Source organism: Zalophus californianus, chromosome 7, assembly GCF_009762305.2.
Source record: "Zalophus californianus isolate mZalCal1 chromosome 7, mZalCal1.pri.v2, whole genome shotgun sequence".
Classification (NCBI taxonomy): domain Eukaryota; kingdom Metazoa; phylum Chordata; class Mammalia; order Carnivora; family Otariidae; genus Zalophus; species Zalophus californianus.
The window spans coordinates 113727508-113752596 of NC_045601.1; the positions used below are offsets into that span (position 1 = coordinate 113727508).

General features: G+C 53.0%; 1 protein-coding gene across 7 annotated transcripts in view; it reads left to right on the forward strand.

The window, feature by feature from the left end:
* The first annotated feature begins 12151 nt into the window (after positions 1-12151).
* CPNE5 (copine 5) overlaps positions 12152-25089 on the forward strand; it is an 89548-nt gene continuing 76610 nt past the window's right edge. For 2 of the 7 annotated variants that reach the window (XM_027603974.2, XM_027603970.2), the window contains exon 1: positions 12158-12785. Coding sequence is in view for 4 of the 7 variants with exons in the window: in XM_027603970.2 (XP_027459771.1) it covers positions 12691-12785 (95 nt within the window). In the remaining 3 variants the exon portion in view is untranslated. Of the gene's footprint in view, positions 12786-21375; positions 21533-25089 lie in introns of those variants that run through there. The other 5 variants (XM_027603969.2, XM_027603971.2, XM_027603977.2 and 2 more) reach the window with 4 other exon arrangements.

Here is a 25089-nt window from a genome sequence, read left to right on the forward strand (position 1 = left end):
TTAAAAATTTTAATAAATAAACAAGGCGGTACCGAAGAAAGAATCTAAGTGATGTCGCTTGGCAGTTCTGAGTGAGGGAGAATCACCTGTGGAGGAGCCAGGCGGATGTGCTGAGAGACCTAAAGCATTCCTTGAACGTGCGGGAAATCTACCTTCCTGTTGTTCTGGACCCAGAGGCAGTACGTACTGTACCTTCCTTAAATTGATAGCTCCTTAATTGAAGAGTGGATTGTAGTTTTAGTGTTCTTCTTTATCAGTCCGTGAATTTTGGAAATGATGATTTACTTCATGGAATGGCCTAAAAGTTCTATTCCCCAAGCATTCCCCAGGTTCAGCCTCTCTTTCCATCCCTCTCTTTCTTTTCTCTCAACAACAAAAAAGCAAAACCCAACAACAAACTATGTAAATGGCTTTATAGCTTTTCAGCTGTGGTGTTGGGCAAAGTACTGTTCTAGACTCTGGGGAAATAGAAACTTCTTTTGGCCTAGACTGGGCAGACATAATTGGATCCACCTCTAGGAGCACTTACCTCCCAGAGTTATAATCCTGAAAATACGCATTTTCACCCAGGTCATGGGGGTAGCGGAAACATACTCTCACTACTTTGAGAAGGAAAGAAGGACCTGAGTACAGTACTCTTGGCGTACTTGACCACACGTAAGAATCACCGGGGGAACCTGCTAGGAAGCAGATCAGGATTCAGCATCTGGCCAGAGATTCTGCGTTTCTGTCCAGCTCCCAGGAGATGGTGACTCCTGATCTAGACACCATACCTTGAGTAGTGAGATCCCAGAGGTCATGTTTGTCCAACATGACATTGGGGGTGGGGAAGATCTTCCTAAGAGCATGGGGCGGTCAGCACCATAACCCCATCTGCCTCCTTGACCGGTGGTGGCCTTGGAAGAGTGAAGAAATTCAAAGCACAGAATGAGCTTTAACTGCTTCTGGCTTTGGCTCCTGAGACTAAGCTTTTAGAAACTTCCCTTCTGCCTTTTTTGTTTAAGATTTTATTTATTTGAGAGTGAGAGAGAGAGCATGAGCCGGGGGAGGGGTAGAGGGAGAAGGAGAAGCGGACTGCCCGCTGAGCAGGGAGCCCGACAACGAAGGGGCTCTATCCCAGGGCTCTGGGATCGTGACCTGAGCTGAAGGCAGACACTTAACTGACTGAGCCACCCAGGTGCCTCTGCCCTTCTGCCTTTTATTCCCACTTTAGTGCACTGTGGACATCAGACCATGGTGCATGGCACTGAGATCCCTGTGTGGGCACCAGGGTGGGTACGATGGTGTAGGTCACAGACGTCACAGAAAATGCAGGGGAGAGATCATCAGCAATTATGACATTGAAGGAAAAGGGCTCTGGAACCAGACTGGGGTTCAGATCCCAGCTTCACCACTTGGCAGTACTGTGAAGGACAAATTTCCTAAGTTCTCTGCACCTTAGTTTCCTCAACTATAAAATAAGGATAATGGTCCTGGCCTCATAGGGTTATTGTGAAGATTTAAATGAGCTAGAACAAGTATCTAGAATAAGCACCAGCATTTAGAAAACAGCTTGTGAGTACTACCAGTGGCCCTTGAAGCCACCGTACACCTCTCCTGCCTCTTCATCCCAACGTTATCAGCACCCTGACCTTGTACAGCTTCTCCCTCCCCCTAGGCTAGCCTCTGAGAGCAAAGCCCTTGTCTTGTTCCCCACCGGGAGCCCCTTCAGCACCTTATGCAATTCTTTGAAGTTATTGTTGAATGAATCAAATTTAAAATTGTTCTCTGTCAGGAAAAGATTAAGATCCATTTGCTGAAATAGCCTTACCCCATCTCCAAACCCAGGCTTTAGCTGGTATGGCAGCAAAGCCTTTCCACTAAGCCCTCTGGAAGTCCTCAGCTCGATTTATTTTTGGATTTGTGTCTCCAGAATATGTCAAAATAGCTTTCCCCACATAAGGGAAATGATTCCTACCCTCAGATACTCGAGCCAATCTGAGTCGTCACTGTGGCCCCTTCTGGCACCACATTCTCGCAACGTGTGGAGGAGGAAACATTGAAAAGCACATTTGTCTGAGTGGCAGAGTTTACTGCCTACAAAGTAGGCTTCATGGCCTCAGAGCCTCATTGCCTACAGAGTAGGTTACTACTCTAGGTAAATACCAGAATAGGGATTTTCCAGCAACATTCTTTTACAGATAAGAGAGAAGCAAAACGCAGGGGAAGAAAACGCGTGAGAGTCTCACTCTAAGGTGGTCTTGGTCTGGTTTTAGAAATTGGATCCTCCTTTGTTCTTCCGAATGGGTAATTCATGATCCCTGACTGCATCTGAAACCATAGATGCCCAGTTTGGGGCAAAGTTTGCGGACAGACACATGTGAGCTTTTGTGTGACCTCTGGCAAAGCACTTTACCTCTGGAACTTGGTTTCTTTATTTGTCAAGCGAAGATTAGAACTAGGCCCCTGTTAGCCCTAAATTTCCAAATCTAGGTCATTCTGAGAAGATTCTTTCAGTTGCCAAGTTTCCACTTAGCGTGCGGTTCTAGAAGCTTGCCACTAGGGGCCGCTGTGAATACAGTTTAGCCTTGCAGCTGCTTCAGAAGGAGAGGCCTACCATAGCCTCTCAGGATGTTACTAAGCCAGGCCTGCCACCCCTTGGATGTGGAAAACCAGCAACTATTCAGACTGCAAGAGGCCAGAATTGAGATGTCAGCCTGGCAGTAAGTCTGTCCGTTGGTACATGCCAACCAACCCTCGTTCCTGTCTAGATGGAGAAGCCCTCTATGCATGGCAGGATCAGTGGAGGCCTTGCGACCACAGGGCCTGGTTCTGTAGCATGCCTCATTCTAAAGAGCCAGTTCCCGTTTAGCTGCTTAATATTCTGCTTTACAGCTGAATTCATTCAGCTAGTAATCTCGGAGCCCCGAGTTGACGACCAGCAATAGCAAATATTTTTATAGAATCAAGGTCAACAGAAGGAAGCTTAAAATGAAAAGTTATTGCTGCCCTTGTTCCATGCTCCGTGGAAGCTTCTTATTTGTATTTTTCTCTCAATCCCCCAACTCGGTCTCTAAGGTTGGCATTTGTATACCCAGTTGCAGATGAGCAAACCGGAGACCAAAGGTAAGTAGCACAAAGCCTTGTACAGAGTGAATGAGTGAATAGAATATCCGGTCCAGGGTTGCATGGCTAGTAGAAGGCCAAGGCTAGGACTTGAGCTTGGGAACTTCTGATCCCAAGCGCGGCCCTTTTATCTCCACTTTTGGCATGCGGGGGAGGACAATGACGTACAGAAAAAGAGACTGATTTGGTGGCAGGGCAGGGCTTAGAACTTGAATCTCTTGCCTTGCAGGCTGGCCTGTCCAATTTGACTGTTGCATCCTAGGGTGTCCCCAGGCAGAGCTGGCTGGGGAGGCTGCAGGCTTAGCTCTCGCTAAGTTCCTTCCCAGCAGCCTGAACCGGGCCTGCGGAGGCACAGCAGGAGGGAAGCAGGGGGAGGGAACACAAATGACCCTAATCAGTGTGTTTATTGGATCATAACTATATTAGCCTCACAACTCAGCGAATCTCACAGAAATCACTTTCCTCTCCATGAGGATCTAGCCTCAGCTCCATTAAAAGCTACTGGCCCACGTGTACCTGTGAGGAAGCTCTTGTATAGCAGAAGCAGTGGGGGAGGAGGGAAAAGCAATATTTCTACTTCCTCATTACACTGACAGGGAAAATGGCCATTTCACATTCACTGTATAAGAAAAACCCCCAAAGGAAAGGGAATCCAAGGTTCACAATTGTCTTTTCGGCAACATTCAGCTCAGAGGAAACGTTCTCTTTGTGCCTCCCTTTTTGAAAGCATTTGTGATGCTGTTTAAGATAAAACAAGAGTCGGGAAGGAACTTGTGTTTGGGGAACATACCAGGTGCCAGATGCTTTCCATGTATTATTCCACTGAATCTCTCTGAAGGCCTGTGAACGAGGCATCATAATGCCTCGTTCACAGATGCTTCCATTCCATGGGTGAAGACTCCACTCAGTGGTCTGAGGTTCAAGCTGGGGGTCTGCTCTCTCCCTCCACCATACCCTAAACTCCCATCTGTTCAGTTTCTACCTTTGCTCCCTCCTCCTTCCCCTCAAAAAAACATGGAAACTAGTTTTCAAACCAGGTTGCTGCATGCCCATGGCAGCTTCCTTTGCCCAGCCTCCATCTGTAGACTGAGGACTAACCCCCACTCTGGTCTAGAAACTTCAGTGAGGGCCGCCTGGGTGGCTCAGTCGTTAGGCATCTGCCTTCGGCTCAGGTCGTGGTCCCAGGGTCCTGGGATCGAGCCCCACGTCGGGCTCCCCGCTCAGCGGGAAGCCTGCTTCTCCCTCTCCCACTCCCCCTGCTTGTGTTCCCTCTCTCCCTGTGTCTCTCTCTGTCAAATAAATAAATAAAATCTTTTTTTAAAATAAAAAATAACTTCAATGATTTGATGATGGTATTTTTCTTCCCTGCTGGCTCCCAGCACTTCCTCATCTAATTAGAATCTCATACCAACTAGGAGGGGATGGTAGTGTGGGTATTACTTCCAAGCAGAAATGCAGTGAGGGGTTCAAGGTCACAGCGTGAATGGAGAAGCGGGCAGTCTGCCTCCAGGCCCCAGGCATGCACGCAGGCAGCCTCTGAGGCTGTCAGCAGCAGCTCTGGGAGCCTGACACCTGAGCCTCACCCTGGCTCCTGATAGAATTATCAGAGAACTGGGGAACACATACTTCCTGTAATCAGGGCAACTTTTCTTAGCCAGGGGTGGAGGAGGCAAGATGTGAAGTGTGTCTGATGAGCTCCTCTTCCAGGGCAGGGCCCAGGGTTAATAAAACCCAGGCAAATCATGGCAGACAGCTGGGGATGCAAGCAGGCGGGCTCCAGGGGCCGGGCCACTGGGACTTGAGCTTCCACACAAAGCCAGTCTTGTGGCATTTTGTGCACGTTTCCGTTTTCTTCAGCAGCCAGGCAGGCAAACACAGGCAGCTTGGCATGAAAATTAATGTAGGCCTTAAAAAAAGTGTTTCCTCCTCAGTGGCTTTTCAGACCACCCCACTACAGGTATAGCCAGGGGAGATGCTAAGGAGCAATGGTGACAGAATCCGAGGGCTTGCGTGACACTGTAGCCCTGAGCCCATCAGCCCGAGGTAGGGAGGGGCAGAGAGTCCTGCGGCCAAGGCAGACCCTCACAGCAACCGGGGCAGGGCAGAACTGAGAGGGGCTTCTGGGAAAAGAATCAATCGAGGCCACCCAGGTACAGAGCCAGCTGTTCTGTCCCTCACCTGGGCCTGAGCATGCCACTCAGGAATGTGACGAGTGTGTCGGTGGGAGGCTGGGACTTCAGAGAGGGACACAGTCTGCTTTTAAGCTCGTGAAGAAATGTGAGGACTCACCCTCCATTCCCCAAGATGCTCAGACAAGAGGAAATGGGCTTACATGAAGTGCAGAGAGGGTTCAGAGGCCCAGCAGCAGACTGGCTGACTGGCACTAATGTATTCAAATGCAATTAAGTCCAGTGAAAAGAAAGAGGGAGCCTGAGGCCCTGAAACGCCAGGCTGTGGAGGACCAGGGTCCAGGGCCTGCAAGGGCACACCCCTTGCTAGTGGGGAGAGGAGAGAGAAAAAAAAATCCACCTAAGAAAAGAGTTCTGGAAATTCAGTGGAAGGAGAAACTTGGTCAGGTTAGAACCCACTCTAACTTCTTGGAAGTGCTAGGGCCTGAAAGACGGGGAGGATTTGGGCATGGCAGAGAGGAAGTGGCAGCAGGAAAGGCCACGGGCAGCCAGGTGCCGCCGGTTCTGGTTGGGCATAAGAGCCCGAAGGTGGGTGTGGGGAGGTGGACAGTCCCCTTGGCTTTCATTGTGGAAGGCCCCGAGACGGCACATCTGTGTTTATTGATCAACAGAAAGTCGAGGGGACCCATCTCTTCTTGAGGGAGCCAAGGTGAGAGAAGATCCCCGAGACTGATTCTAATCAGAGCTCCTGTTAGTTTTTATCTCTAGTGGTACAACCTTGGGCGAATCTCTTCTCTCTAGGACTCAGTTTCCAGATCTGTAAAATCTAGGTAAGTTGAATTATCTTTAAAGGCAGCAGCACTGAGCTTTCTAATATCATAAATAACAATACTGGACTAAATGCTGGATTAACTATTTGGGGGAGCGTGATAGACGATGATGTCTACGCTGGACGAAGCAAGAAGTGGGTCAAGGCCCCGAACACAGACCATGTGCAGACCAGTGAGGGGCCGGGGGCCTGGGCCACGTTGGCAGATGCTGAGGCTCCTGGTCAGGCCCTGAACGAGGCCTGGAAGGAGGCCGCATGGTGTTGGCCAAAGACAGGGGCTTTGGACCCACGCAGTCCTGGGTCTGCATCCTGTCATCACTTACCTGTGTGAGCTTGGGCAAGTTAAGTCACTGAACTACTTCAGACCTCAGTTTCCTTATCTGTAAAATGGAGCAGATGATGCCCATTATTTGACAGATTTCTAGAACATGAATTCAAAGTGAGTGCTCCAACTCCACTGGACAGCTTCTGAGGAGACTCTCTATCCCTGGTGATGAACTAGCACAGCCAGTTTGTGCAGCTGGTTTGGCACCGAGGAGTATTTGCCAAGTGGGACAATAGCATCATGGAGTTGATGTGAGGATTAAACGTGTGACATGTTTAATTCTCCCTGCAAAGCCTATTCTATGGCAGGTTCTTGGTAAAAAACAAATATATAAAAATCCCTTCCCTTCTCTGTGGTCCCGGCCAAGGGACCCGAGATTCTCGGTCTGACAGTTGTCGAAAGGTTCAACAACTGAATTCATTATAGATGCTCACTACATGTCTGCTGGACAGAAGGCCAGATGAGCTGTGTGTGGTGGGGAAGACTCACATCCTGTTTGGGACTGGTAGGTGGAGGCCGAGGGTCCTCCTGAATGAGTCCATGTTTCATTTAGTCGTTTGACAAATTGAGCACCTGTGACATGCCAGGCACTGTCTCAGGGGTGGGAATAGCACATGAACAAGGCAAAGTCCTTGCGTGTGTAAAACTTCCATCCTAGTGGGACACAGACCAGGGAAATGCTATAAGGAACAATAAAGCAGGTCGGAGGAGGAGAGTAATGAGGCACTGTGTTAGGTAGTGTGGCCAGGAAAGGTTCCATGCAGAGGGGGCCGTTTGGGCAGAGACCCGAGGGACTGGGCTGAGGGAACAGCGGGTAGAAGTGTCCTGAGACAGGAGTTGCAGGGCCAATGAGGAGGGCAGTGTGGCTGGCATGGGGTCAGTGAGGTGAAGAGAAAGATGAGTTGAAGTCAGAGAGGTCACAGGGAGGGGAGGGGACTGAGCCCATAGCCCAGTAAGTCCTCTTACCACAGAGTGACATGTGAGCCGGCGGGGGGATCTCCAGCAAAGGAGCACCAAAACCTGACTTTGGTCTCAAGTGGATCCCATGCTGCTGGGAAGATTCCAGTAGCTAGTCTGTATGGGGTGGGAGTCTCCCCTGACTTGGAAAAGCCTGAGTGGCTAAGAAGGAAGAAGAGAGCAAGGGAAGTGAGAGAGGAAGCTAGTGCCCATTGGGCTGTCACAGATGCCACGGCAGGGAGGGGTGGGAGGGGCAGATCCTAGGGCAAGAAAGGCTGCTGGGTGGCAACGCAAGCGTCCTGGGGCTTCTCTCTGCCCCGATGACACCAGGACCCAGCTAGCTGGTGCTATGATCTGGGGAGAAGCGGAAGGGAGGGGCAGCGTGGGGTTCTGGTTGGGATGGTAGGGCGTCTGGCTGGAAGACCGCCACCCTCAGGGAGGAATGGTGTTTGGAGGTGTGGAGAGCTCTGTGGCCAGCTTGGGCTTCTTCCTCTACCCCAATAGAACATGGCTTCTCCCCACACCTTCTCAGGCAGGTCCTTGCTGTTCTTGGGTACCTGACCTTGCTGTTATTGGTGGAGTTTCTTATCAGAGGAAGAGTTCAGGTGACCTTGAGTGCATCATTCTCCCTCTCTAAGCTTCTTAGTAAAAGAAGGGGTTTAACTGGATGGTCTCCAACCAAGCCCCTTCTAGCATTTCTATTAATGGATGGAATCAGACACTACATCTCTCCCACCTCCTTACTGCCATGGTGGCTTCAGGTTTCTGTCATGCCCTCTATCTTTCCTTTTCTCCCCAGGGCTGCCACGTATGGTGGTGGAGGGTATTCACCGCACAATGACACCCAGCCAAGGGAATAAGTGGAGGCTCAAAGCCAGCCCACACTCTGCTCAAGGAGCCATGTGCCCTGTTGGGCTCAGGGTTTCATTTACCCAGAGTAAAGAACACATTTTTCTAGTTTATTCTAAGGTGCATGGTGGGCAGCTGCCACTGTCTTGTCCCACGCAGAGTCCTTCTTCCGCTCTTCTGTGTCCCTCTTCTTCTACCATCACGAGTCTGACCCAGGGCAGATCTGAGGGCAACATTTACACGAAGGGTCTTGAGAGGGTGGGTAGCAGCTAGCTCCTCTGTGAGGATCTCAGCCTCCTAAACCCCGTGGTGCTTTTCCTCTTCTTATCAATGCGGCAAGTTGCCTCTTGAAATTGCTCTGCCATCATTAACACCGCGGATTAGGTCAGATGAGAGCGTGTTTGCAGCCTTGGATGGCAAAGGCAAAGCGCTGATGCTGATTATTCCAGATCTTCTGGGCATGGCCCATTCCGTGCTCACAGTTTTTAATCAGAGGGACGAGCACCGGTTACGTGGCCGGCGGGGCCAGAGCAATGGTCGGTTCCGATCTGGCTGCCGGGCCCAGACAACACATTCCCAGCACCTGCTGGCCTGCCGGCTGGCTTGCCTGAGCATCCCAGGTGACCTCAGCAACTCGGCACTACCCATTCCCTCAAAGGAGAAATGACCCATCAAACGGCATGCCTGCTGGCTGCTTTTAAATCGTTGGCAATTCATTTGAGCAAGGACTGTGAGCATTTTGCCCTGGGCCTGACCAGCCAGCTTTGTGTTCTGGGGCTCACTCTGTTGGCCATGTAGCTGACGGGGGTCTTCCAGACCACCCGTCCTTCAGTGTCTCCTTCTGAAAAGGTCCTGCGCCTGGAGGAGGCCTTGCATCATGGCCCCTCACCTCCAGGCCTTGAGTTCTACTGCCTCCACCTTCACCCTGTGCTCCAGCCACATTGTCACAAAACAGCAACCGTCAGCCACTGAGCCAATGACTGACAAAAAATTGGTGTATGCACACCCCTGCTCCCTCACCCCTCTGGCGGGCTAAGTTTGAGGTGTGTTCTGCCTAGTCTGCCAGCGCTCCTCCGTGGGAATGAGCCCTAGCTGCCCCGTGATAACCAGCTTGCTAAACCACCCGTATTGCCTACTTATGTGTCTTACCTCCCCACAGGGTGTTTCCTTCATCTCCCAAATAAACTACTTACATTCAAATCTTTCTCTCAGGGTCATTTTCTGGAGGGACCAAACAGACATCATCTTCAATGCCCTTCTCAAGATCTTTTTAGAGAGAGAGCGCTCATGGAAGGATGGGGGGCAGAGGGAGAGGGAAAGAATCTTAAGCAGGCTCCACACCCAGCACGGAGTCTGCTGCCGGCTCAATCTCACGACCCTGAAATCATGACCTGAGCTGAAATCAAGAGTCAGATGCTTAACTGACGGAGCCCCCCCAGGCACCCCCAGATCACCTCTTTTTGCAGTTTCCCCTGACTGTCCCTTGTTCCACTCCTGAGGCAGAACTGTTGGCCACTCTCTTCCCTTCCCAGGGCCTTTATACCTACCTCAACAGCACCCCTCATGCTGCACTGTGGCTTAAATGTCTGCATGTCCTGGGACCCCTACTAGCCTGTGGACTCTTTGGGGACAAAAATCTTTCTTGCCTCTTCATGCTAGGAGCCTAGGACAGCCCCTGGCACAGAACAGGTACCCAAGACAATGTTTTGCCAAAACCCAGCAGTGGAAATGCAATGGCTGGGAGAGAATGCAGAGAAACAGACAAGTAGAGAATCCTAGAAAGAGGCCCTGGGGCTGTTCTCCCAGATGCTGTCACATTACAAGGTAACATGATAGAGCTTCAGTCTCACTACTCACCTGCTGAACAACCTGCAATGGCTCCCTATGGTTGGGAGTAGGCACCTGATTTCATAGCTGGTTTTTAAGACCATCATCTGGCCCCATCCCAAGAGGCAAACTTGGGTCCCAATGACCAGGGTTCAAATTCTCACTCTACCAGTTCCCACCTGGTGTTCATGGGCAAGTTCCTTAGACTCTCTGGCCACTAGCTTCCTTATGTATTAAATGCAGATAGTAATGCCTCACACCTATAATATTTTGAGAATTTAAAATCATATATCGTCCTTGTGAGATATACTAAAACCACTGAATTGTATACTTTAAAATGGTAAATTTTATTGTATGGGAATAATATCTTAAAAAACAAATTAAGCATGGTGCCTAGGCAGGAGTAGGCTCTTTGAAAATAAAATGGTGGTTATCAAGAAGTTTCTCAAGTGACCCTAGCAGCGGGCCAGGCACATAGTAGGTATTCAGTAAATACTGGTGGAATGAATGGATAACATATTCCACAAGTTTGTTTGGAACATTGTCTAGGAGAGCTATGTGGGGGGTGAAAGGGTGGAGGGCATAGAAATTACAAGCCCAGTATTGCATCTCTCAGGAAAGGAAGCCAGAATTATTTGTTCTCTGGGGAGATAGGGCCACAGGCCCAAACCAAGAGTGGGGCCTTCAGACCCACACCTGCCCCGCTGCCGTGGGGGTCCCAGCGCCTCTCCCCCTTGGGGTCAGTCCCAGGTAGCAGAAGGAGTTCAGTCTAACCGGAGCTGTGGCTAAACGGGAAACACTTAACCTAGGCCAAGGAATATGTTCTTATATTCGTCTTTGACTCTGGCTGTTTCTAATGTTCTGAGAATTGACTTCCCCGCGCCAGTTAGGGCCCAGCTACCAAAGGCATGGCCCAGAGGGCGTGGCTTTTCCGCGTCCAGCCTCAGGCTCTCGGCCTCCCTGGGTCCCTCCCGGGGTCCCTCCCTGGGCGTTGTGCGGTGGGAGCAGAAAAGGGGGCTCCATCTCAACAAAGCTTGCACTGAGGCTGAGGAGGGGCTGCGGGGGATTTTCTGGAGGCAAGTCTATGCATGCAGCCCCGGGGAGATGCCACAGCGTGGCGACCCTGGGTCTGGAAGGGCCATGCTGAGGCAGGGTGGGGCCTCGTCTTGCCCTGAGGCCATGAAGGGCTTGGTTCCGGAGTGGGGGGCGCCTGAGAGGTGCCTCCACTGTCCCCTCACTCTCAGGGCAGGGATCAGAGCCCAGCACACGGCAGGCGCCTACTCGGTGCTGGTTGGGTAGGAGCCCAGGGAGGTCCGGCCACCCTCTCAGTCTGGTGGGAGGAAGCTTCTAGACCCCAGAGGCTGGGTCAGCTGTGTGATCACGACAGGCCGGGGATGCGGAGGGAGCTGACGTATGGCTTAGGTGGCTGACTCGGGGTGGCCAGGCCCGGCGGGAGCCAGAGGAGGATGAAGGAACAACCATGCACAGACCCTGCCTAGGCCCAAAGGCCCTCCCTGGGAAACCGAGGAGGCCCCTCTGGGCACTGGGTGGCCCCCACACACCTCCAGAAGAGATGTGATTCTGTTTATAGACTGACACCCGCTCCGCCCCCGCCCCGTGGGGCGCACCCTCAGGAAAGAGCTCCCCAAGCTTCTTGGGGGAGGTAATGTCTCTTTTGCGCAGGTCGCTCCCACCTAGCCCCGCACAGACCCTTCCCAAACAGACGCGCGGTGGGTCACAAAACCCTCTCCCTCTGCCAGTCGGAAACCCCTGAGGGGGTGGGGGCGGGGGTGGGCGCAGAGGGAGAAGTGCACCACCCGGACCGTCTCTGGCTGTCACCCTCCCGCCCCAGGCTCCTAGCATCTGGAGCCGCGTCCCCACGCCCGCCACGCGCGCACACACACGCACACACAGAGACTCACGCTCACACAGACACACTCACACCCCGTGCGCAGACCCCGCCCGCGGCCCCGCCCCGGCCCCTGCGGGCGCCCCCTCCGGCGCTCGCGGACCCCGCAAGCAGCCCGCCCCGGCTGGCGGGAGGCGGCGGCTTCGGGCAGATTTGATTTTCCCGCAGCCCGGGCGCCCCGGAGCCCGAGCCCGAGCCCGAGCCCGAGCCGAGGAGGTGGCGCTCGCAGCCGGGTCCCCGGCCCCGCTGCTGCCCGCGCCGAGACCCAGCGAGAGGCGGCGCGGCCCCGGCGCTCCGGGCTCCGCGCTGCCGGCGTCCGGCCACCCCCGCCGCCCGCGCCCGATCCGGCCCCCCACGCCCCTCTTCCCTCTCCCGCACCCCTTCGGTCCCCACCCGAAGCCGCACGCCCCTCTCCCCATACCCGGCTCCACGACTCCGCGCGTGCCTCCCGGTGCCCTCTCCCCGCGCCCCTCCGCCTCTCTCCGCTGCGCCCCAGCTCCTTGGGCACCTTGCCCCTCTCTGCTGGCCCCCCAGCCTCCTTGTCGCGTCACCCGCACCCCCTCCTCTACCCGCAGCCCCCGCTCCCTCCGCCCCCCTTCCCTCTCTCACTTCCCACGCCCCCTCTTCGCGCTCCTCTCTCCTCCCTTTGCCGCCCAGCGCCGGCTCCGGAGTTGGGGGAGAGCCCAGGGTTTCAGTCGCTTTGGAGGAGGCGTGAATCGCGCAGGGATTGACTAATTGGGGGTGGGGGGCGCGGTGGGCGATGGAGCAGCCCGAGGACATGGCGTCGCTGAGCGAGTTCGACTCCTTGGCGGGCAGCATCCCGGCCACCAAGGTGGAGATCACCGTGTCCTGCAGGTGAGCCGCCCGCTGGCCGGGTCCCCCTGCCCCGCCCCTGGACCCGGAGCCCCGCGGCCCCCGCCGCGCCGACCGTCTACCCTCGCGCGCCCCCTTTCAGAGTGTCCTTGCCTCCAGGACGCCCCCTTGCCTGTCCAGCGGGAGCCCCTGCCCAGCCATGGGTGGTGACGGCGGAATGGGAAGGCAGGCTTGGGGTCGTATCGCGGAAAGTTTGCACTCCAGGCTGCTGAGAGGAGAAATGCAGACACAGGAACGGGGGTCCAGGCGCCCGAGGAAGGAGAAGGAGGTAGTGAAAGGCTATCCCAGGCTATTTCTGATCAACTCCTCCCCAAATGGAGAAGTGAGTGATTTGCCCCATCCTTCTCAGCCTCTGCCTTCTGTGCCCTTCTCTCTTCTCCTCTCCCCCACCACCCTCCTCCCCTCCCCACCCACCCCTGTCCTAGACCCCAGGATTTAAAGCTTTTCTTCACCTCCAACAGCAAAACTGACTCGTGGAAAAGGATCAGATTGGTTCATTCATACTGAGCTGTGGATAACTGATAATAACTTCAAGTGGCATCATTAAACAAACAAACAAACAATAACTTAGGTACAAAATCTTAAGCCAAAGGACTAGAACACTGAGTGTGGAATTTTGGAGTCCAGTAGGGGAGGCGAGGTGTGTTTTTGTGGGCTACCACCCCGAAATCCTCAGTCATGTCACACAGACTTTGGGGGTATCTCCCCCAGTTTCTCCTGGGGGAGAAGGCTGCCCCAAGCAGTAAGGGGGTACTGGTGGAGAAGGGGGATTCTTCTCTAGTGCAGGCATGGCCTAGGGCTGGCCTCCTGTCACTGCCTGGCTGGGGCTGGGAGGGGTACTGTAGCCCAGGCACAGCCCCCCTTGACATTCCCCTGGAGAGGCCATTCCTCCCGCCCCAAATGACAAACAGCATTTCCCTAGTCCTGGCTCTGCCCTTGTTCCAAGTCGCCCACCCCATTTTTGTCCAGGTCCCTCTCTGGTCAGACCCTTCACTCACCCTCACGGCCTCTTTTCCAAAGTTGGGGCATTGGTGTGTGTGGGTGTGGGGGGGGGTGTAGACAGAACCAGAGGAACTGGGCTGATGGGTGAGAAGGGGAGGGACTGAGGGGATTTGAGGGTGCGTGGGAGTGAGTGCTGGTAAGGTGGGACATAGCTGTCCCTCACCCCCATGCTGGGCCCTTCCTGGGTCTCCTGTGATAGCTCCCACATGTCTCCACCACGGTCCCACACATCGCCATCAGAATTATCTCCTGACACCATCTGCATCTTGCCATTGCTCTGCCGGGAGATTCCTGATGGCCCACTAGCTCCAGGTCTCACCTCCTCAGCCATCAACAGTTGCCATGGCCTGCCTTCCCTCCGCTGTGGAGCACACATCCCTGCGCCTGACGCTCCCTCCCAGCTTGTCAGGCTTGTGTCAGAGCTGTCTCCGGATCCTTGTCACCGCTGAGCGCTGAACAGCCGATTCCCCGTCCTGATTTCACCCCTCCTTCATCTCAGTCAGTTCGTGTCCCCCCATCCTGAAAAGCCTAGCCTCCTGCCCCCCCCCCCCACTTCCAGCCATCCTTCTCACCCGTGAGACACCCAGCCCGAATCGCACAGTCTTCTGTGTCCCCTGGGTCCTGAGTACTCAGCCTGGGCCAGGGGGTCACTCACAGACTGAGCGCTCAACCTCTGAAGACATGTCAGGTGTGCAGACTTCACCCCTCCTCCCCCAAAGCAACTGTATGAGCATTTGAGGTCAGGGATCCCCACCCTGGCTCCCCGCCCATGAACCCTGCACTGCAGTGGAGAGGAGAGGAGGCAGAGAGCACATGGCATGGTGGCTTTGGTGTCCGACACGTTGAAATGGATGCTGCTCCCCTCTTTGGGGCAAACTTTTAGCCTCCATTGCCCCCATTTGTCAATGGGACACACAGTGAACCTGTATTCGAGAAATCTTACTTGCTGAGGGAGCTCACGTGCTTAGAAGAGTGGTTGGCACGTAGCAGATTCTCAACACATACGGTTGGAGGAGTCAACTTCCAGGAGTAGAGCATCGCAAAGCACCCAGCACACTACGTTGCACTTGCTTGGCACATAGTAGGTGCTCAGTAAGTGGCTATGATGATTCCTGTAAGGCAGTAGCACTTGGCCCCTTCTGTTTGCTCCCTGAAAGTGGAGGTGTCCAAAGCATGCAAACTTGTTGCCTAATAAGTACCTAGGGATGCATCTGAGTGCCTGGGGGATGTAGTTCGGGATCACCCCTGGTATTGCTTCCCTCTCAAGGGACATGATCCATCAGCCTGAGGAGGGCCTGACTCAGGTGGTCTCCTGAAAGCTAGAGGGTGGGAAGTGGGTTCTGGTAGGAAGAACGAGGAGGCAGGAGTCACCTGGAACAGAGGGGAGGCAAGAAAACAGTCCGGGTGGGTTTGAAATTGTAAATCCATCTCTTTGCCTCAACCAGACCCAACTATCTAGGTTCTAGAAGAGAGAATGAGAGAGAAGGAAAAGGGGGAGTAAAGAGGAGCATAGGGAGGAGAGAGGGCTGCACAGAACGGCTTTCTCCAGCATATTCTACACTCCATGGTCATAAATCTTCCTCCCCTGTATCCCATGGTCGCCACTGACAGGGTCCCAGGAGAGGAGGCTAAAGGATGCCCTGCCCTGAGCGTCCAAGTGACCCCTTCTGGTGGGCAGGAAATAGTAAGGCGGGCAGAGGGGTTGGTGGGGTGAGAACTCCAGGGGGCTTTAGAATGGGCAGCTGGGAGCCAACATTTCAGGTAACTGGAAATTAGCATTTCTGGGAGCCAGTTACCTTCCTGCTCTGCTCTGAATGATCTGCTCTGAATCCTCCTTAGGAAGGTCCCTGCCACCCCCTGCAGCCCCAGAAGCCTCTCTGCACTTGCCTAGGAGAAGACCCAACCCCCTACATGCCTGTCCTCGGGCACTCCTAACTGAGCATAGCTGCCTGGTAGAGGGTGTGTCAGAGCCCCAGCGCAGGACCACCGCGGAGGCCTGGCCAAACCTCCCCTAAAGGCACATGACACTGTGGGATGGACATATTTGGGTCCCTGCTTTGGGTAGAGTATCTCTTGGGTGATCTATAGTCTACTCCCAAACAGTAGTTTTTTTACCAACTTTGGTAAATTCAGGGTCAAATATTGTAAAGCTTCTGGTTGTTTGGCTCAGTGGTTAGGAACTTGAGCTGTGGGATCTGTCTACCTGGGTTCAAATCCCTGCCCTGTCCTTGTGACATTGCATGAACTACTTAACCAGTGCCTCAGTTTACTCATCTGTAAAAGATGCACACTAATTCTTATCACAGCTAGGAGGATGAAGTAGATTCATCCATGAATGGTAACTTATTTGCCTATTATTTGATACCTGAAAGTAAATTTAAAAAAATCTGTCTTTCTAGTTGGGTCCCAGGGTTTCTGTGGGTCCTGGAGATCTGAACCATCTGGAGATTCTTATTCGCCCCTCCCCCCTCCAGCTTTATTGAGATACATTTGACATATCGTGTACATTTAGAGATTCTGAGGGGTGGTTTTGGGGGTGAGTAGGGTAAATGGTTTGTGGAACCACACACTAGCAGACACTGTAGAAAATGTGAGCCACAAGCTTCTCCTTCCTCTGATGGTCTCTTCCAGACCTTTCCTGACTGTTAGCCTCCCTGCCAGACCCAGTCAAAACTCAGCTATCCAGGAGTCCCATGCCCCAAAGTCCTCACTATTTTTCAGGTCTCTCTATGCAGGGATCTGGACCAGCAGCGTGTTGCTTAGAAAGAGTGATTTGCATTTTTTATGTAACAGGAAACCTTTGCACTTCCAAGGGGGTCCTGCTGGAAGAAGAGATACACAGTTTCACATGGTGGGGCTCCTGAGACCCATCGGGAAGACAAGGAGGGGAGGGTCCAGAGGTGGGCAGTTGCTTGGCCCTGCTGGGATCTCCCAAGCTGGCCCTCTGGTCCCTGCCAGTGGGCGGGGCTGGTGGGCAGCTGTTGTTCTGCTGTCTGTTCAGGTTGGCAGTTTGCTGCCCTGGGGCCTGAGAGGCAGCCTAGCTCAGGAGCTGTGCCCTGGGCCTCTCAGAAGCGGGTGTGAATGGGCTCTGAATGCTTTCTTCTGACAGGCATGGGGAGGGCAGCTCTGGGGAAGGAGGAGCTGGGCGTGGCAGCAGTCAAAGCCAGTGCTGGGAAAAAGAGGTCCATCCAGCCACTGAATACTCCAAGGCCCCTGTTAGTGGAGCCAGGGGAACGAAAACAGTGGGATTTACTGAGTGCTCACTACGTGCTAGGTGCTTTACATCTGTATTAGGCTGAACCATATGCAGTTGCCTATATTCAACTGTTTTTGACCTACTTGAGTAGCAATTTGGTTCAAACTAAGATTATGATGTTAATTTCCAGTTGCAGAGTAGCGAGTTACCACAAAACTAGCCGCTTAAAGCCGTTTATAATCTCATGGTTTCTGTAGGTCAGAAGCTTAGGCACAGCATATCTGGCCTCTCTGCTCAGGGTCCCCCCCGGCCCCAGGCTGAAATCAAGGCGTCTGCAGGGGCTGTGATCTCATCTGAGGCTCGGGGCCCAAGCCAAGCTCATTTAGATGGTTGGCAGAATCCAGTTCCTCGCAGCTGTGAGATTGAAGTCCTGTTTTCTTGCTGGTTGTTGGATTGGGATGGTTCTCAGCTCCTAGAGGCCACCCTCAGGTCCTAGCCATGTGGGCCTCTCACAACATGGCAGCTTCCTTCTTAAGAGCCAGCAAGAGAGGCTCCCCAGTCTGCCATGACAGGGTCCTATATAAGTAACAGTAATCACAGGAGTGAGTACCCATCATATTGCCAGGTCCCACCCACACTCAAGGGGAGGAGATTATGCAGGTTTGTACTCGGGGGTGGGAGGGTAGGACTCTCGGGAACCATCTTAGATTTCTGCCTTCCAGAATTACTGTATCTTTTTAACCTGACGACGATCTTATAAGGTAGGGAGTAGTATTTTCCCTTTTTTGCTGATTAGGAAACCAGAGTTCAGAGAGGTTAAGGGACCTGCCCAGAGTTACAGTTAGCACATTGTGGAGAAAGGGCCCCGAATCCAGTTTCCTCAGACTTCAAAGTCTTGAGGGCTTCTTGAGGTTGGGGATTGGGGTCTCCATGACGGTCATGGGAGGGGCCTGGGTACCAACGATAGTAGTTGTTACCAAGGAGTTGGCGTTCTCTATCCAGGGATGGGAGAGGTCTTCCTTACTCAGGGATGCCTCTGGCCCTAGGGAGGCAAACCCAGAATTGGAGAAATCCCCAGGGAGCAGAGACCAGAGAGTCATGGGTTGGCAGCCAGCTTTCCATGGCATCCAGACCATATGGTGGTAGCTTACCATCCCTCCTCTCCCAGCTCATGGTTCTCCCTGCTTAGATCCAAGGCCATTGCTAGAGATGACCTACCATTGGAAGAGAGGGTGGGGAGGAGGTAAGGGGAGGAAAGGCTGGAAAGCTTTGGAGCATAAAGGGGTCAGGTTCAGCTAGGAATGCTTTGGATATCAGAAATAGTGGCTCAAACCTAAAATATATTTATTTTTCTCAAATCACAGTGAGTCTGGAGGTAGGTTATTTCAGTGTGGGTTTATCAGCTCACTTTGCTATCAAGGACCCAGCTGTCTTTCTACTCTGCCATCACCCCAAATCGTGGGCCTCATTGTTACAAAATGGCTGCCTCTGTTCCAGGCATCACAACCACATCCAAAGATAGGAAGCAAGGAGGGCAACTGGGTGGCTCAGTGGGTTAAGTGTCTGCTTTTGGCTTAGGTCATGATCCTAGGGTCCTGGGATCGAGTCCTGCTTTGGGCTCCTTGCCCAGTGGGTGTGGGGAGTCTGCTTCTCCCTCTGCTGCCTCCCACTCATGCTCTCTCTCTCTCTCTCTCTCTCTCTCTCTCTCAAATAAATAAATAAATAAATAAACCCAATAACAACAAAGATAGGAAGCAAGGCAGAGGGCCAAAGCCCTTTCTTCGACAAGTTCTTTCTATCTGAAAAGCACAATCCCTCCCAAAATCTCTCACCAGACTTCCCCTTCTATTTCAATGGCTGAAGCCAGGTCTCATGTCCACCGCTAGACTAACATATTCGTTAGCATGGCTGCCATAACAAACACCGTAGACTGGGTGGCTTAAACAACAGAAATTTATTTCTCACAGTTCTCGAGGACGGAAGTCTGAGATCAAGGTGTCAGCGTAGTTGGGTTCTGGCAGGACTCTCTTCCTGGCTTCAGATAGCCACCTTCTCACTGTTTTCTTTCTTTCTTTCTTTCTTTTTTTAAAGATTTTATTTATTTATTTGACAGAGAGACAGCAAGAGCAGGAACACAAGCAGGGGGAGTGGGAGAGGAAGAAGCAGGCTTTCCGCGGAGCAGGGAGCCCGATGTGGGCCTCGATCCCAGGACCCTGGGATCATGACCTGAGCCGAAGGCAGACGCTTAACAACTGAACCACCCAGGTGCCCTCTCACTGTTTTCTTATATTACAGAGAAAGAGAGAGCCAAGTTCTCTGGTGTCTTTCCTTATAAAGGCGCTAATCCCATCAGGAGGACTCACCCTTATGACCTCAAATTTATCCTAATTACCTTCCAAAGGCCGCATCTCCAAATACTGTCACATTGGCGATTAGCGTTTCAATATATACGTTTTAGGAGGTACACAATTCAGTTGATAGCAACAAAGGACAGGAACCTACCTTCTAGGACTTTGAGCATTTTCACCAGATACCTGAACCAATGTGGATTTTGTTAGCAGGAATGAGGCATGCTTGCTGGGCGGACAGCCATGGCCTCTACCACAGGAGGCTTTCGAAGTGACGCATAGGCTCCCTAGCTCCCTGGGAGTACCAGGGTCCTAGAGTTTGGTGTCTCTGAGGACTAGCTCCTCAGATTTTCCTGTGGTCAGTAGACAGCCTGTGTTAGGTGACCAGGGACTTATTTTCCAAGCACAGCTTGACTGGATCCTGACTACCTCTCTTCCTGTTTCCTGGGCAAGAAAAAAAACCAAAAAACTTAATGTGATAAGTTGGCAAACATTCCTGAGCAAAACATTGCAAAGTGCCTCTGTCCTCTACTAACACTCGCCTTTGATGGCCTAGCGTAGTGCCTGAAGGTCCCAATAGGAGAGCTGTATGCCTTTGGACATTGAAGAATCCTGGGCAGGACACTGAAAGTCATTGTGATTCCTGGCTTACTCTCTCTAAAATCTTGGCCAGGTCATTAAAGTTCTTCAGCCTCAGTCTCTCCATCTGTAAAATGGGGGAAAGTATTGGTCCTGTCCACATTCTATAAGGTTGTTATGAAGATGAAAAAGATTGTATTTGTGAAGTTTTATATAAACTGGAATGTGCTAAATAAAATTAATAATGAAAATAGGTACCAGTAACTGAACACTACTGATACATTCATTCCTTCAATAATTAATACTGATCCTCATTTGCTATTGAGAGTCTTCACAGTTTGAAGTGCCGAGAATATAGTGGTGAACAAGATACACAGACCCTCTCATGGAACTCACAATGGTGTGTGTGGGGGGAATAGAACAAATGTATACATTTTTTTATTAAGCCAATGTCTGCTAGAGACAGGTGCTCTGCAAATAAGTTTGGGGTTGTTGGGGACACTTTAGACAGGACAAGCAGGTGACATTGAGCTGAGATCCAAAGGACGAGAAAGCCAGCTGGGGGAGGATCCATAGGGAAGGTGATTCAGATAGGGAGAACAGCAAGTGCCAAGGCCCTATAGCAGAAAAGACCTTGGTATTCTTGCAAAACTGCAGGGAGGCTAGTGTGGCTGGAAGAGTGTGAGATGGGGGAGGGAAGGAGAATGAGCTTAGAGAGAAAACGGGGGTGGGGTGGGGGGAGCGGTGTGGAGAGGGTGTATGGGTCATGGCCTTGTGACCCATGCTAAGGAGTTTGATACTGTAACAACATTTGCGGGTTCGGGTTGTTAAACAGGAATAATGTGATCTGATTCATTTCCTTTCTTCCTTTCTTTCTTTTTTAAGATTTATTTATTTATTTTAGAGAGAGAGTGGTGGGGAAGGGGCAGAGGGAGAATGAGAGAGTCCCAAGCAGACTCCATGCTGGGCTTAGGACCCCGAGATCATGACCTGAGCTGAAACCAAGAGTCGGATGCCTAACCGACTACACCACCAGGCGCCCTAATTGGATTCATTTTCTAAAAAAGTTTGCTTATTGTGAAGACAATGGGCTGGTGGGGGGTGGGGTAGGGTGGGGGAGAAGCAGGAGTTGACGCTGTTGCTAGGCAGGAAGCTAGTGTAGCACTCAAGGGAGAGAGGATGGTGACGGTGGCATGAGGAAGAGTGGACAGATTTGGAATGTGTTTTTTTATTTTTATTTTTTTATTTTAAAGATTTCATTTATTTATTTGAGAGAGAGAGAGAGAATGAGAGATAGAGAGCACGAGAGGGAAGAGGGTCAGAGGGAGAAGCAGACTCCCCGCCGAGCAGGGAGCCCGACGCGGGACTCGATCCCAGGACTCCAGGATCATGACCTGAGCCGAAGGCAGTCGCTCAACCAACTGAGCCACCCAGGCGCCCTGGAATGTGGTTTTGAAGAAGAAACTTTAAGACTTGATGAATAGGACAGGAGAGGGCATAAGGGAGAGAGGAAACCAACATGCTTCCTGCATTTCTATTTTAAGCTATTGCTTTCATAATGGCAGAAGGCAGAGTGACCCCATAGACAGATGAGAAAACTGGGGGTAAGTAGCTTGTCCAGGGGACCCAGCGTGGATGCATCTGAGGCCGGAGCTCATGCTCTCTTCCTTGGGCCACACAGCATGGGAGAGATGATTATTGCAATAATTAATAATAATAATAATAATAATAATAATAATGCAAACAGCCCCAGGAAGGAGAGCTCTTTAAGCCATGTGCAAATTGCTTTTTAGACTTTGGTGAGATGGCTTGGTGGAGACAGTGCTTGCGGGTGAGGGATGGGATCTGAAAGGGGAGATTGGGCGAGAGCCAAGGGCTGGGCGCCAACATCCCTTTCCTCCCTGGCTCCCTCTTCTTCTTTTCATGGATTGCTTCTGCGTGTCTGGTTGGCGAGCAGGGCAGGAGGAGATGGACAGCCCTCCAGTTCTTCTCTTCAGCCGTTCCTTTGGGAGCAGCCCTGATGAGGGAGAGTGAGAATGGGAGGGGGCACTGCTGGCCGGGTTGGGGTTTTGGGAGACCCTGGGCTTGGAAGTGCAAACACTCCCCCACGGGCACCTCTAGATGGGTTCGGGCTTCAGAGTTCAATCTCAGTGTGTTCCCCCACAAGTTGGATGACACTGGGCACACCTTTCAGCCTCAGCTTCCTGGCCTCTAGAATGAGGCGATGTCTACCTCCTGGCATCAATACGTAGGGTGAATGGGGTGTCACAGATTAAGTACCTAACAAAAGACTCGGTGCAGACTGTATCTGTGATTAATGTCCTCCTGCTCCCATGCTCTTTGCCTGCCTGGAGTGTTGGCCAGATGTTTGAGGTTGAATTGCTCTGTGGAGAAACGGGGTGTCACTGACAGGCTCTTGGGGTCCAGGGATCTCTGGGCCCTACCTGAGATACCTGTTTCTGCCCAACGGTGGCTCACCTGTCCCCTGTCTGCTCTCCTGAAGGAAGCCAGACAGCCATATTACCTATTAAAGGGCAAAGCTGAGTTTTGGACTGAGAAGTGAGGCTCCAAATCTACTCTCAGTGCCCCCCACCTTTTGTCAGACATTGAAGGGATGCTTAGGGAGGGATATTGGGAAAAAGGTGAACCATCTTTTCTTAACTTTTTAGCCTCATGAACCTCTTTGGGAATCTGATGACAGCTCTCCAAAAAGAATGCATCCATATGTACCAATATGCCACATTTTGCTTACAGTTCCAGGGGGTCCATGGGGACCCCTGGTCCAGGGAAAGCTGAGGGTCAATGCTCTTAATGTGTTTTCTGCTGTGCTGTAGCTACAGCTCATCGCTCAGAGCAGCCATGCAGCATTCATGGGCTTTGCTTAGAGACAACCAGGGATGTGTGATGGTCAGTGTACCCAGCAACTCGGCTCAAGAGTGAATGTGTCCTGGCCTCAGACTGGGGCTCGCTAAGGGCAGGGTTGTGTCTCCCCTCAGAGTGGGGCTCCCTGAGGCAGGGCTGTGTCTCCCCCTCAGACTGGGGCTCCCTGAGGGCAGGGCTGTGTCTCCCTTCACACCGGGGCTCCCTGAGGGCAGGGCTGTGTCTCCCCCTCAGACTGGGGCTCCCTGAGGGCAGGACTGTGTCTCCCCCTCAGACTGGGGCTCCCTGAGGGCAGGGCTGTGTCTCCCCTCAGAGTGGGGCTCCCTGAGGCACGGCTGTGTCTCCCCTCAGACTGGGGCTCCCTGAGGCAGGACTGTGTCTCCCCCTCAGACTGGGGCTCCCTGAGGGCAGGGCTGTGTCTCCCCTCACACGGGGGCTCTCTGAGGGCAGGGCTGTGTCTCCCCCTCAGACTGGGGCTCCCTGAGGGCAGGGCTGTGTCTCCCCTCACAGGGGGGCTCCCTGAGGGCAGGGCTGTGTCTCCCCTCACACCGGGGCTCCCTGAGGGCAGGGCTGTGTCTCCCCCTCAGACTGGGGCTCCCTGAGGGCAGGGCTGTGTCTCCCCTCACACGGGGGCTCCCTGAGGGCAGGGCTGTGTCTCCCCTCACACCGGGGCTCCCTGAGGGCAGGGCTGTCTCCCCCTCAGACTGGGGCTCCCTGAGGGCAGGGCTGTGTCTCCCCTCAGACTGGGGCTCCCTGAGGCAGGGCTGTGTCTCCCCTCAGACTGGGGCTTCCTGAGGGCAGGGCTGTGTCTCTCCCCTCAGACTGGGGCTCCTTGAGGGCAGGGCTGTGTCTCCCCTCAGACTGGGGCTCCCTGAGGCAGGACTGTGTCTCCCCCTCAGACTGGGGCTTCCCTGAGGGCAGGGCTGTGTCTCCCCTCACACCGGGGCTCCCTGAGGCAGGGCTGTGTCTCCCCCCTCAGACTGGGGCTTCCCTGAGGGCAGGGCTGTGTCTCCCCTCACAGCGGGGCTCCCTGAGGGCAGGGCCGCATCTCCTGTCTCTGACTGGAGAGTCCCAGCCTCTACTCCTACTCTTTTAAGCCTCCCAGATGGGAGGGTGGGACCCTCAGGCTCCCTCCTTCAGCACCAGCAAAGAGGTTTTATTGTAACCTTTGCAGTGCTTTCTCCCTTTGCTGGGGCCCTGGAGACTTCTGACCTCACCACCCAGTGCATGGTTGTTTTCTCAAGGCCACTGAACTGAAAATGATTCCTTGGAGGAAAGCAGGGAGGAAAGGGGCCCTGAGCTCTGTTCCCTGGCCTTGATTTAAGGAACAAAAGAAGCTAAGCTCCAGGCTGCTGTGCGGACAGCTGAAGGGTTTTATGCTCTTTTGGGGAAAAAATACATTTGCCTGTTGGAAAAAAATTTGTCTTTGAGCTCTCCAAAGACAGAAATTGGAGAAAAAGCACTTATGTGTCTGGTGTGTCTGTGCCCTGTGGTTGGGGCCCTGCTTCGGGGCAGAAGACCTGGTTTCCTCCCCCTTGACTTCTTACTGGCTGTGTGCCTGTGGGCAGGTCACTCACTGTCTCTCAGCCCTGGAGTCCTCAGCGCATCAGGGTGAGGGTCACAGAAGAGCTTTCAAGTGCTGCGCGGGTGTACATTGTTGCAGTGGGGGAAACTGAGGCCCTCAAGATGGCTGCCATCAGAAACATGATGTGTGGGTGTGGGTGGGTGTGTGGGTGGGTGTGTACGGAGGAGAAGTTAGTTGAAACATGACTTCCAGGGCCTCGTCCAGACCTGCAAAACTGGGCCCTGGGCGTGGGGGTCCAAGAATCTGCCTTTTTACAAGGCAGGACAGGGGCGAGTCTCAGGAAGTGAGAGGCCCATTGCTCATGAAGGGGGAAGGCATCGTCTCAAGGCTAGGAGAGTAGCTCAGCGGGCCCTGGGGCTTCAGTTAGGACAGGCACTTGGGGTGAGGCATAGAGAGGGGCAAGTGTGAAATAAGGGACCAGAGAGGGTGTAGGATGCAGGGACTTAGGCAAAGGGGCAGAAGGGCCTCAAAGCTGAGTGGGGGAAAGGACAGGAGGCCAAGGAGGAGCCTGAGGCTGGGGTAAGCAGGGCTGCTGTCAGCCAGTGGGGAGATTCAACACAGACTCACAATGGCATGCTGGGGGTGTATGTGTTGGGGGTGGGCTTCCTTAGACAGGCGAGGGGAAGGTTTTGTGTTTGTTGCCCATCCTGTGTGTCCTTTCTCACCAAGTGAACCTGAGCACCCCCCAGGAGGGTG